We start from the raw sequence: 12427 nt of genomic DNA on the forward strand, positions 1-12427 counted from the left end.
AGTGGAATGAAGGGTGCACATCAGATGCTGTAGAACTGACAGTAAATGCTACAAGCTGAGCATGCATGCGTGCGTGCATGTGCGCGTGTGCGTGTGTCCAATTACTGTAGTGCTTGTCAAAGTCTCTCTCTTACATACAGTATTAACATATTAAGGACTACAAACTTCTTGTGCTGAGATTGCTCTGTTTTTGCAGAGCCAAGAGCTAATACTTATCTGCCATTTGCAAATTGTTTCTGCTCGATCCACCAAGTATTTGTTTTGCAATATATTGCAAAAAAACACTGAGCAGATTGTAGAAAAATATTTAATAAAATCTTATATATAGAATTTCAGAGCTTACCTCAACATGTAAGTGATGGTAGAGGGAGCCATGAGGTACTTTCTGGAAGACAAGGGTGATGTGCTCAGGGTAGGGCGAGGTCACATGACACGCGGCCATCACCTCCAAGAATGCTGGGTGACGGAGACGCCGTAGCACTGACAGCTCCTGCACCAGTGACTTGCATGCGCCTTGATCAAGGGTACTTTGATCTTCCCCTGTAGGATAAGGCAGTACTGAATAGAATGAACTAAACCTAATGACCAGGAGGATATAAGAATTAGGGAAGACATGACCATGACATTAAAACATACTTAAAGCATTATACCACATGAACCAGAAATACTGTTATAAAAAAATATGGCAAGGACTGCACTAAATAATACACAAAGGAAAGACATTTTTAAGTAATGATACAAGTAAGGCAATACCTTTTGGAACATTTTCCTTGGGTAGTGAGAGTGCTGGAGTCGGTCTACGGAGAGTGACCTTAGTACCCAGCCAGGTGTAAGGTGAATACACAGTTGGTCCACCACACCTGAAGCACAGGAACATTATATACCAATATCACAAGTTCATGAGGAAGCACTGTACCTGTAGGGGGTCATAGTGCCTTGGGATTGGAGGTAATGATGTCTGATGCAAAAAAGAGGAGGTGAACCAAAGGAAATGATGTCCCTGTTATACAGTCAGTGTTTGGCCTACTATGTCTTAGTTAAGGAGTCAGTGTCACAAAATTTGACATCCCTACTATTATTGATCACTTTCACTACACCTGTCCTTCACCACCATTTTATAAATACTATGTATTCTGAACCATTTCCATTAATTCTATACCATAATATCACCTAATACTGTAATGTTTTCCCATTCTTTGCCCCTTTTTTTCTTGTTTTGCCATTTTCCCATACTATACTTTAATATGCTGTATGTAGACCCACATGCTTGCTTAGACAACATTTATTCTCGCATACTCAATGTTTTGAAATACAACAGAAGTTACTTGTTTGTAAATGCAGTGGCGTTGCTAGGGTTGGTGTCAACTGGAGCAGCATCTTTAGTGTCACCCCCATGAAATCCAAGGGCGGGGGAATGGGGAGAAGTAAACTCCAGTTACGTCACTACTGCATGCCCAGTGACTAATGTTTAGCAATGAGAACCTTCAAGGGCCATAAACCGAACAGGAGAATACTTCTCAACTTTATTAATGATAAAATAAATAATTGTAGTAATATTGAGGAAACAAACTCAAATATTACTTTGAGTACAGGCAACAGATCCAACATTTATTCATCTTCAATAATACAAAAAAAAAAAAACTTGAAAAATAATATCAGAGAAACACTAGTCCCGATTTGACCTTGAGTACGGGTAATATCTCAGTGAATCTGATCTTACATTTCCTTGCCTTCAATCCTGCAAAATCATCTATCACATCATCAAAATCAATGATTTTCCCTGTAATCATACGAGGTTATATAGAAATGAAGGATTTTTCTCTTATGTTGCTGCAGCACTGTTTTGGGCATTAGTGTCACCTTCTTTAGAGGGTCTATGGAGTCACCCCTTGATGGTGTCACCCAGGGCAGGCAGCCCCCCCCCCCTTTACGATGCCACTGTCTGTAGTTATTTATGAAAATCTTGGATGGTATGAGACTTGTAGGTGACAGATGGACGGCTCCAGCATCACGTCATGCAGTATTAAGGATTCCCTCAGCTCAGCAAACTTCAACCTGGGTTTTTATACTTGTCAGTTTTCTATTTTCTGAGGCATTAATTACATAATTCTCTAAATTATATAATTTTCCTTTATACATATACGTATTATTATAAACAAAACCGATTCCTTTATGTAAAAAACTAAATTGACAAAACTGTCAATGGGACTTATGCGACCCGGTCATAAGTCATAGATAACTCCTCTCGTATCTTCGAGAGTTGGACGTCAGGACAGAAAATTATAAAAATTACAAATAACTCGCATATATCAACCATATAATGCAGGTTTAATGCAATGGTCATTACATAACAAAATATATACGTATTTTAAAAGTTCAATTAAGTGTTTCATTCTTATGTACAAAACAACCACCTCTCCCTGCCTATATATAGCCGTCCTGCTCCACCTCTGGTTAGTGTGACTTTGTCAATGGTCCAAGTCGAACCGAAACGTTGTCGTAAGCTTCTCTCTTTTATGTGCGGGTTATTTGTGTATCGTTCCAGTCACGGTATTGTGCCTTTTTTGTTATTTAATTTTAGAAAACCTTCCTTAATACGTTGTTTAAGAGGAAGTCCTCTGGCATAGCCTCAAATTACATCAGTGTAACAAACATGTCTCTCTGAAGAAATTTTATGCCGTTGTTTTGTAAAATTTATTACCTACAGTTTCTTTAACACAGGCAGTCCAATGATTATAGGATGCATAAATGTTTTTACAACTTCAAAATCAACTTTTATTATCTCTGAATCTATTTTTAATTTAACATTTAGAGTTAAATGTTTAACTGGTGACACATCATAAACAGCATTTAGGCCAAATCTGCAGGCCATATCCTCTGTTATGATTGACATAGGACTTCCTGTGGCCAAATGGCATATTGCAGTTTGACCCTCGATCTCCAGCTCTTGAAACATGTGCCGAGGAGTAAATGTCTTGAATAATAGTTTACGAGCTATAAGCTGTGGCTCATCATATATAAATTCGAGGGAGCATTGGTGGCCAACCAAGAAGTCCATGCCTAGAAGACCAAAATTCAAATTACCATCTATTATGTTAAGAAGGAGGTCTATTCCACATCCTTGAAAATGTAAAACAATGTTACAGGTTTCAATTGTCCCATAACTCTTTTTGTTCTTGATTTTGCAACCATTCAGAAATGATCTTCAGACTAAAGAGTTTGGAGAACCTGTATCGATAATGAAACATACATCTTCGGTACCACTCCTTGCAGTGAAGCCAATATAATTTGCCCACTGGTAATCCAACTTTATGATCCGCATTTTGGTGGAGGTCTTCGAAGATCCAACGAATATTTAAGTACGTATTATTGCTGGAAGTACCTTTGTACATCCAAGACAAGAGGAGAGATGAGGTCCTCACCAGAGACAACTCACTTAAAAATAAATCCTGTAAATTACTGAAGTAATATATATAGTTATGTATATTGTACAGCATCGTATGTAGTGTAGAATAATGTAACATTGTAGTATATATGTATGTATATACAGTGGACCCCCGATTCGCAATATTAATCCGTTCCTGAGAGCTCATCGTAAACCAAAATTATCGGAAAGCGAATAAATTTTCCCCACAAGAAATAATGGAAATCAAATTAATCCGTGCAAGACACCCAAAAGTATGAAAAAAAAAAAACTTTTACCACATGAAATATTAAGTTTAATGCAATAGAATAATTACAATAACAACAATAACATTAGAATAATAAGAATAGAATAATTGACACTTACCTTTAATGAAGATCTGGTGATGATTGATGGGATGGGAGGAGGGGAGTGTGTTGAACCTATTGTTTAGAAGGGGAATCCCCCTCCATTAGGACTTGAGGTAGCAAGTCCTTTTCTGGGGTTACTTCCCTTCTTTTAATGCCAATAGGACCAGCTTGAGAGTCACTGGACTTCTGTCGCACAACATATCTGTCCATAGAGCTCTGTACCTCCCGTTCCTTTAAGATTTGTCTAAAATGGGCCACAACATTGTCATTGTAATAATCAACAGCACGGCTTGCAATAGCTGTGTTAGGGTGATTTTCATACATAAAGGTTTGCAGTTCAACCCACTTTGCACACATTTTCTTAATTTTTGAAGTAGGCACAATGGATTCCACAACTGGCATAGGCTTCTCAGGGTTAGTCCACAACTGGCATAGGCTTCTCAGGGTTAGCCCCAAACCCTTCAAAATCTTTCTTAATTTCCATACTAATTCTCACCCTTTTTACCACAGGGATGGCACTAGAAGCTTTCTTGGGGCCCAGGGTGACTTATTTTGCAGAAACAAGCAACAAAAACAGAGATAATATGGATAATATGGAATGTACCCTTAGATGCGCGCACACTGGTTGGCTTGTAAACACTGGCACACACGGGGCAGTTCAGGCCACACGTGGACATGTCTCGTACGAATCGCATACCGAGTTTTGTAATGGGAACCGAGGCAAATTTTTGGCGATATAAATCATCGGCTACCGGATTTATTGGATACCGATAGCGTCGCGAACCGGGGGTCCACTGTATGTACTCACCTAGTTGTACTCACCTAGTTGAGGTTGCGGGGGTCGAGTCCGAGCTCCTGGCCCCGCCTCTTCACTGATCGCTACTAGGTCACTCTCCCTGAGAGTGTGTGTGTGTGTGTGTGTGTGTGTGTGTGTGTGTGTGTGTGTGTGTACTCACCTATTTGTGGTTGCAGGGGTCGAGTCTTAGCTCCTGGCCCCGCCTCTTCACCGGTTGCTACTGGGCCCTCTCTCTCCCCGCTCCATGAGCTTTATCAAACCTCGTCTTAAAACTATGTATGGTTCCTGCCTCCACTACGTCATTTTCTAGGCTATTCCACTGCCTTACAACTATGACTGAAGAAATACTTCCTAATATCTCTCTGACTCATTTGTGTCTTCAACTTCCAATTGTGGCCTCTTGTTTCTGTGTCCCCTCCCTGGAACATCCTGTCTTTGTCCACCTTGTCTATTCCACGCAGTATTTTATATGTCGTTATCATGTCTCCCCTGACCCTCCTGTCCTCCAGTGTCGTCAGGCCGATTTCCCTTAATCTTTCTTCATAGGACATTCCCCTTAGCTCTGGAACTAACCTTGTGGCAAACCTTTGTACTTTCTCTAGTTTCTTGACGTGCTTTATCAAGTGTGTGTGTGTGTGTGTGTGTGTGTGTGTGTGTGTGTGTGTGTGGTGTGTGTGTACTCACCTAGTTGAGGTTGCAGGGGTCGAGTCCAAGCTCCTGGCCCCGCCTCTTCACTGGTCGCTACTAGGTCACTCTCCCTGAACCATGAGCTTTATCGTACCTCTGCTTAAAGCTATGTATGGATCCTGCCTCCACTACATCGCTTCCCAAACTATTCCACTTCCTGACTACTCTGTGGCTGAAGAAATACTTCCTAACATCCCTTTGATTCATCTGTGTCTTCAGCTTCCAACTGTGTCCCCGTGTTGCTGTGTCCAGTCTCTGGAACATCCTGTCTTTGTCCACCTTGTCAATTCCTCTCAGTATTTTGTAAGTCGTTATCATGTCCCCCTATCTCTCCTGTCCTCCAGTGTCGTCAGATTGATTTCCCTTAACCTCTCCTCATAGGACATACCTCTTAACTCTGGGACTAGTCTTGTTGCAAACCTTTGCACTTTCTCTAGTTTCTTTACATGCTTGGCTAGGTGTGGGTTCCAAACTGGTGCCGCATACTCCAATATGGGCCTAACGTACACGGTGTACAGGGTCCTGAACGATTCCTTATTAAGATGTTGGAATGCTGTTCTGAGGTTTGCCAGGCGCCCATATGCTGCGGCAGTTATTTGGTTGATGTGCGCTTCAGGAGATGTGCCTGGTGTTATACTCACCCCAAGATCTTTTTCCTTGAGTGATGTTTGTAGTCTCTGGCCCCCTAGACTGTACTCCGTCTGCGGTCTTCTTTGCCCTTCCCCAATCCTCATGACTTTGCACTTGGTGGGATTGAACTCCAGGAGTCAGTTGCTGGACCAGGTCTGCAGCCTGTCTAGATCCCTTTGTATTTCTGCCTGGTCTTCGATCGAATGAACTCTTCTCATCAACTTCACGTCATCTGCAAACAGGGACACCTCGGAGTTTATTCCTTCCGTCATGTCGTTCACAAATACCAGAAACAGCACTGGTCCTAGGACTGACCCCGCTGGTCACAGGTGCCCACTCTGACACCTCGCCACGTACCATTACTCGCTGCTGTCTTCCTGACAAGTATTCCCTGATCCATTGCAGTGCCTTCCCTGTTATCCCTGCTTGGTCCTCCAGTTTTTGCACTAATCTCTTGTGTGGTACTGTGTCAAATGCCTTCTTGCAGTCCAAGAAAATGCAACCCGCCCACCCCTCTCTTGTGTGTGTGTGTGTGTGTGTGTGTGTGTGTGTGTGTGTGTGTGTGTGTGTGTGTGTGTGTGTGTGTGTGTGTGTGCGCGCACGCACTCACCTAATTGTGGTTGCAGGGGTCGAGACTCAGCTCCTGGCCCCGCCTCTTCACTGATCGCTACTGGACTTCCCTGATCGCTACTGGTGTGTGTACTCACCTATTTGTACTCACCTATTTGTGGTTGCAGGGGTCGATTCACAGCTCCTGGCCCCGCCTCTTCGCTGATTACTACTAGGTCCTCTCTCTCCCTGTCCCATGAGCTCTATCATACCTCGCCTTAAAACTACGTATGGTTCCCGCCTCCACTACGTCACTTTCTAGGCTATTCCACGGCCTGACTACTCTATGACTGAAGAAATACTTCCTAACATCCCTGTGATTCATCTGAGTCTTCAACTTCCAATTGTGACCTCTTGTGTCTGTGTCCCTTCTCTGGAACATCCCGTCTTTGTCCACCTTGTCTATTCCGCGCAGTATTTTATATGTCGTTATCATGTCTCCCCTGACCCTCCTGTCCTCCAGTGTCGTCAGGCCGATTTCCCTCAACCTTTCTTCGTAGGACAATCCCCGTAGCTCTGGGACTAGTCTTGTTGCAAACCTTTGCACTTTCTCTAATTTCTTGACGTGCTTGACTAGGTGTGGATTCCAAACTGGTGCTGCATACTCCAGTATGGGCCTGACGTAAATAGTATACAGAGTCTTAAACGAATCCTTACTGAGGTATCGGAACGCTATCCGTAGGTTTGCCAGGCGCCCGTATGCTGCAGCAGTTATCTGATTGATGTGCGCCTCAGGAGATATGCTCGGTGTTATGCTCACCCCCAGATCTTTTTCCTTGAGTGAGGTTTGCAGTCTTTGGCCATCTAAACTATATTGTGTCTGCGGTCTTCTTTGTCCTTCCCCGATCTTCATGACTCTGCATTTGGCAGGGTTAAATTCAAGGAGCCAGTTCCTGGACCAGGCTTGTAGCCTGTCCAGGTCTCTTTGTAGTCCTGCCTGATCCTCATCCGATTTGATTATTCTCATTAACTTCGCATCATCTGCAAACAAGGACACTTCCGAGTCTATCCCTTCCGTTATGTCGTTCACATATACCAAGAACAGCACAGGTCCTAGGACTGACCCTGTGGAACCCTGCTTGTCACAGGCGCCCACTCTGACACCTCGTCACGTACCATGACTCGTTGTTGCCTCCCTGTTAGGTATTCCTGAACCCCTTACGATATTCCCTGATCCATTGCAGTGCCTTTCCTGTTATGTGTGCCTGATCCTCTAGCTTTTGCAGTAACCTCTTGTGAGGAACTGTGTCGAAGGCCTTCTTGCAGTCCAAAAATATGCAGTCGATCCACCCCTCTCTCTCTTGTCTTACTTCTGTCACGTTGTCATAAAACTCTAGTAGGTTTGTGACACAGGATTTTTCTTCCCTGAAACCGTGCTGGTTGTCAATTATACACTTGTTTCTTTCCAGGTGCCCCACCACTCTCCTCCTGATGATCTTCTCCATGACCTTGCATACTATACACGTTAGTGATACAGGTCTGTAGTTCAGTGCCTCATGTCTGTCTCCCTTTTTAAAAATTGGGACTACATTTGCCATTTTCCATACCTCAGGGAGTTGCCCAGTTTCAAATGATGTGTTGAAGATCTTTGTTAATGGCTCACACAATATCTCTGCTCCCTCTTTAAGGACCCATGGAGAGATGTTGTCTGGTCCCACCGCCTTTGAGGTGTCAAGTTCGCATAGCAGCTTCTTCACCTCCTCCTTGGTTGTATGTACCTCATCCAGCACTTGCTGGTGTGCCCCCCTGTTCTGATTTCCTGGAGTCCTACTGGTTTCCACTGTAAATACCTCTTTAAATCTTGTGTTGAGCTCCTGACATACCTCTTCGTCGTTTCTTGTGAATTCCCCATCACCCTTCCTCAGTCTGATTACCTGGTCCTTGACTGTTGTTTTCCTCCTGATGTGGCTGTACAACAGCTTCGGGTCAGTCTTTACTTTTGATGCTATGTCATTTTCATATTGTCTCTGAGCCTCCCTTCTTATCTGTGCATATTCGTTTCTGGCTCTTCGGCTGATTTCTTTATTTTCCTGAGTTCTCTGTCTTCTGTACCTTTTCCATTCTCTAGTACACCTAGTTTTTGCCTCCCTACACCTTTGGGTGAACCAAGGACTCGTTCTGTTCTTCCCATTATTTCTGTTTCCCTTGGGAACAAACCTCTCCTCTGCCTCCTTGCATTTTGTTGCTACATAGTCCATTTCTTGTACTGGTTTTCCTGTCAGTTCCCTCTCCCACTGAATGTCTTGAAGGAAGTTCCTCATGCCTGAGTAGTTCCCCCTTTTGTAGTTTGGTTTTTCCCAGCCTATTCCTGCTACTCTCTCCACTTGGAGCTCAACTATGTAGTCGAAGCACAGAACCACATGATCACTAGCTCCCAGGGGCCTTTCATACATGATACCCTCGATGTCAGAACTACTCAAGGTGAATACAAGGTCCAGTCTTGCTGGTTCATCCTCTCCTCTCTCTCTGGTAGTGTCTCTAACATGTTGATGCATGAGGTTTTCCAGTACCACATCCATCATCTTGGCTCTCCATGTTTCGGGACCCCCATGGGGCTCCAGGTTTTCCCAGTCAATCTCCTTGTGATTGAAATCACCCATAACTAGTAACTTTGCTCCCCCCATGTGTGCTCTCCTGGCCACCTCGGCTAGTGTGTCGACCATTGCTCTGTTGCTCTCATCGTATTCTTCTCTTGGCCTCCTGCAGCTCTGTGGTGGGTTGTACATTACTGCAATTATCACCTTATGTCCCTCAGACTGGATTGTTCCTACTAAGTAGTCCCTTTCGCCCGTGCTATCCATTCCTTCCATTTTCTCAAACCCCCACTGGTTTTTAATGAGCAGTGCAACTCCTCCTCCCCCTCTCCTCCCTCTGTCTTTCCTGAGGATTTGATATCCGGATGGAAAGATTGAATCTGTTATTATTCTGGTGAGTTTTGTTTCTGTGAGTGCTATTATGTCTGGGGATGTCTCCTTGATTCTTTCGTGCCACTCCTCATACTTATTTGTTATTCCATCTGCATTTGTATACCACACCTTCAACTTCTTTTCTAAGATTGTGGTCTGGGAGGTGTATTGGGGTTGGGGAAGTGGGAGACCTGATAAGGAACTATGGGTGGTTGCTGTGGGGGTGGAGTTTGTAATGCAGTGGGTGGGGGCATTGGATGTGGCATGGGTGTTTTGGTTTAGAGTGTTTGGTTGCACTGGGGTTGACCTGGTTGAGAGGCTTCTATAGGAAGTTGTGAGGGAGGCTGTATTTGATCTTCCTGTGTCTGGGATCTCCTGTCTGTCTTCTCCATCCCCTCTCTTTCCTCCTTTCGCCTTTGTACCATCTCTCTCTGTTTCTGCCTTTCTGCTTGTGTTCTGTCGCGGTCGAGATACACCTTCCTGTATGCTGGCATGTCCCTTAATCGTGCTTTCTCCTGCAGGATCCTGTTCCGAGTCGATTCTGCCTTGAAGGTCACTTTCACTGGTCGGGTTCTTTTTTTTACAAACCCCCCTATTCTCCGAAAATTTTCCAGCTGGGTCATGTCGTCTTCTCCTATTGCTTTCATGATGCTTTCAATTACTTTTTTTTTTCCCTTGTTTTCTTGCTTCATATGTTTCCCCTTCAACTTCCTGGAGCCCATACACAAAGACTGACCTCACCCTTTCATGCTCCCACTGCATATCCCTGTGTATCCCCTCATTCAATTTGATTTCCTCCATTGCAGCTTTCCTTTCTTCAGTTTCACTAGCTAATGTACTTGGGCTCAGTGGCCTGTCATTTTCCCTTCTCGGCTTTCCCTGGGCTCTGCTGTGGTCTGTTAGGGCCTCCACATATAGCTTAGCTCTTTCATTTACTACAGTCTCCACTGATTGAGCTTCTACATGCAGTTTTGCTCCTTCTTTCCCTACAGTCCCCTTATTTGTGACTGAGGTAGCAGTCTCTGCTGTCAATCCCAAAATGTTCTTTAGTTCTTTAGGCTGTTTCAGATTTTTCAGTTCCTCTTCTAAACTCTGTATCCTGGCCTCTGCTGCTTTGACTTGCATCTCCCACTTCCTGCTTTCCATGTCTATCCTCTCTTCCATTCTCATGCTAAGTTCTTCTAGTTTCTTTTCCCATTCATGTTCCCTTTTTGTGAGCTCTGCTGCCCAATCTTCCTTTGCAGTTTCCTCCTCCTGTCTCTTGGTTTTTTCTTGTTGCTCTCTGGCAACCCATTTTTGTTTTATCCTGATTGCCTCAGAGTGGGAAACCTATGTAATTCTGTATGTTAGGTTAGTAATGTGTATGTCAGAGTGTGGGGGGGGGAGGTAGAGGAGGAACTGTGGCTATGTGGGAGAGTAGTGGGGAGGGGGAGTGGGAAGGAGAGTGAAGCAAGTGGGTGAGTGGGAGAGGGAGCGAGATGTCGGTGGGGGAGGGGGGGGGAGTGTATGCGTGAGTCTGGCAATGTGTGTGTGTGTGTGTGTGTGTTGCGTGTGTGTGTGTTTCGTGTGTGTGTGTTGCGTGTGTGTGTTGCGTGTGTGTTGCATGTGTGTGTTGTGTGTGTGTGTTGCGTGTGTGTTGCATGTGTGTGTTGCGTGTGTGTGTTGCATGTGTGTGTTGCGTGTGTGTGTGTGTTGCGTGTGTGTTGCGTGTGTGTGTGTTGCATGTGTGTTGTGTGTGTGTGTGTTGCGTGTGTGTGTGTGTGTGTGTGTGTGTTGCGTGTGTGTGTGTTGCGTGTGTGTGTGTTGCGTGTGTGTGTGTTTTTGCGTGTGTGCGTGTGTTGCGTGTGTGTGTGTTGCGTGTGTGTGTGTTGCGTGTGTGTGTGTTTTGCGTGTGCGTGTGTGTTGCGTGTGTGTTGCGTGTGTGTGTTGCGTGTGTGTGTGTGTGTGTTGTGTGTGTGTTGTGTGTGTGTTGCGTGTGTGTTGTGTGTGTTGCGTGTGTGTGTGTGTGTTGCGTGTGTTTGTGTGTGTGTGTTGCGCGCATGTGTGTGTGTGTTGCGCGCGTGTGTGTGTGTGTTGCGCGCATGTGTGTGTGTTGCGCGCGTGTGTGTGTGTGTTGCGCGCATGTGTGTGTGTGTTGCGCGCGTGTGTGTGTTGCGCGCGTGTGTGTGTGTTGCGTGTGTGTGTGTGGTGTGTGTGTGTGGTGTGTGTGTGTGGTGTGTGTGTGTTGCGTGTGTGTGTGTTGCGTGTGTGTGTGTGTTGCGTGTGTGTGTGTTGCGTGTGTGTGTTGCGTGTGTGTGTTGCGTGTGTGTGTGTTGCGTGTGTGTGTGTTGCATGTGTGTGTGTTGCGTGTGTGTGTTGCGTGTGTGTGTGTTGCATGTGTGTGTTGCATGTGTTGCATGTGTGTTGCGTGTGTGTTGCGTGTGTGTGTTGCGTGTGTGTTGCGTGTGTGTGTTGCATGTGTGTTGCGTGTGTGTGTTGCGTGTGTGTGTTGCGTGTGTGTGGGTGTGTGCGGGTGTGTGTGGGTGGGTGGGTGTGGGTGTATGGGTGTGCGTGCGCACACTAGGCTACGCTACTCTTTTGAATATAAAAAATTTTTCACAATCAATTCCTTATTAATATACACTAATATATACTATATAATATTAATTGTGTACACTTGTGTTTGTGTGTATACTTGTGTTTGTGTGTGTGTGTGTTTACTAGCTTGTCGTTCTTTGAAAAAGAGGGGGGGGTTACGTTAACACTATTTGTTATTGTTGTTGTTTCACCGGTACTCTCCCGGCCCAGATCTTCGCACACCACGCTACTTTACTTTTTGAAGATTATAGGATTATTTTTTCTCACTCAATTCCTTATTAATATATACTAATGTTTATTATAATAATAATTATGAGTGCACACGTGTGTTTGTATGTGCGTACTTGTTTACTAGCTTGTCGCTGTCAGGGGGGGGGGGGGTTCACTAGGCTACACAACTCTTCTGGAGTTTACCTGGAGATATTTAGATAATTTACTAAACATTATC

The 12427-nt window shown here is 44.5% G+C and overlaps 1 protein-coding gene across 10 annotated transcripts in view; it reads right to left on the minus strand.

The window, feature by feature from the left end:
• The window catches only part of LOC128693168 (uncharacterized), a 587947-nt gene that overhangs the window by 58765 nt on the left and 516755 nt on the right, over positions 1-12427 (minus strand). For all 10 annotated transcript variants that reach the window (XM_070089473.1, XM_070089477.1, XM_070089479.1 and 7 more), the window contains 2 exons: positions 754-860; positions 344-540 (listed from right to left, as the gene is read on the minus strand). In XM_070089473.1, the coding sequence (XP_069945574.1) occupies positions 344-540; positions 754-860 (304 nt within the window). The remainder of the gene's footprint in view (positions 1-343; positions 541-753; positions 861-12427) is intronic.

The sequence above is a fragment of the Cherax quadricarinatus genome, chromosome 28, assembly GCF_038502225.1.
Source record: "Cherax quadricarinatus isolate ZL_2023a chromosome 28, ASM3850222v1, whole genome shotgun sequence".
Classification (NCBI taxonomy): Eukaryota; Metazoa; Arthropoda; class Malacostraca; order Decapoda; family Parastacidae; genus Cherax; species Cherax quadricarinatus.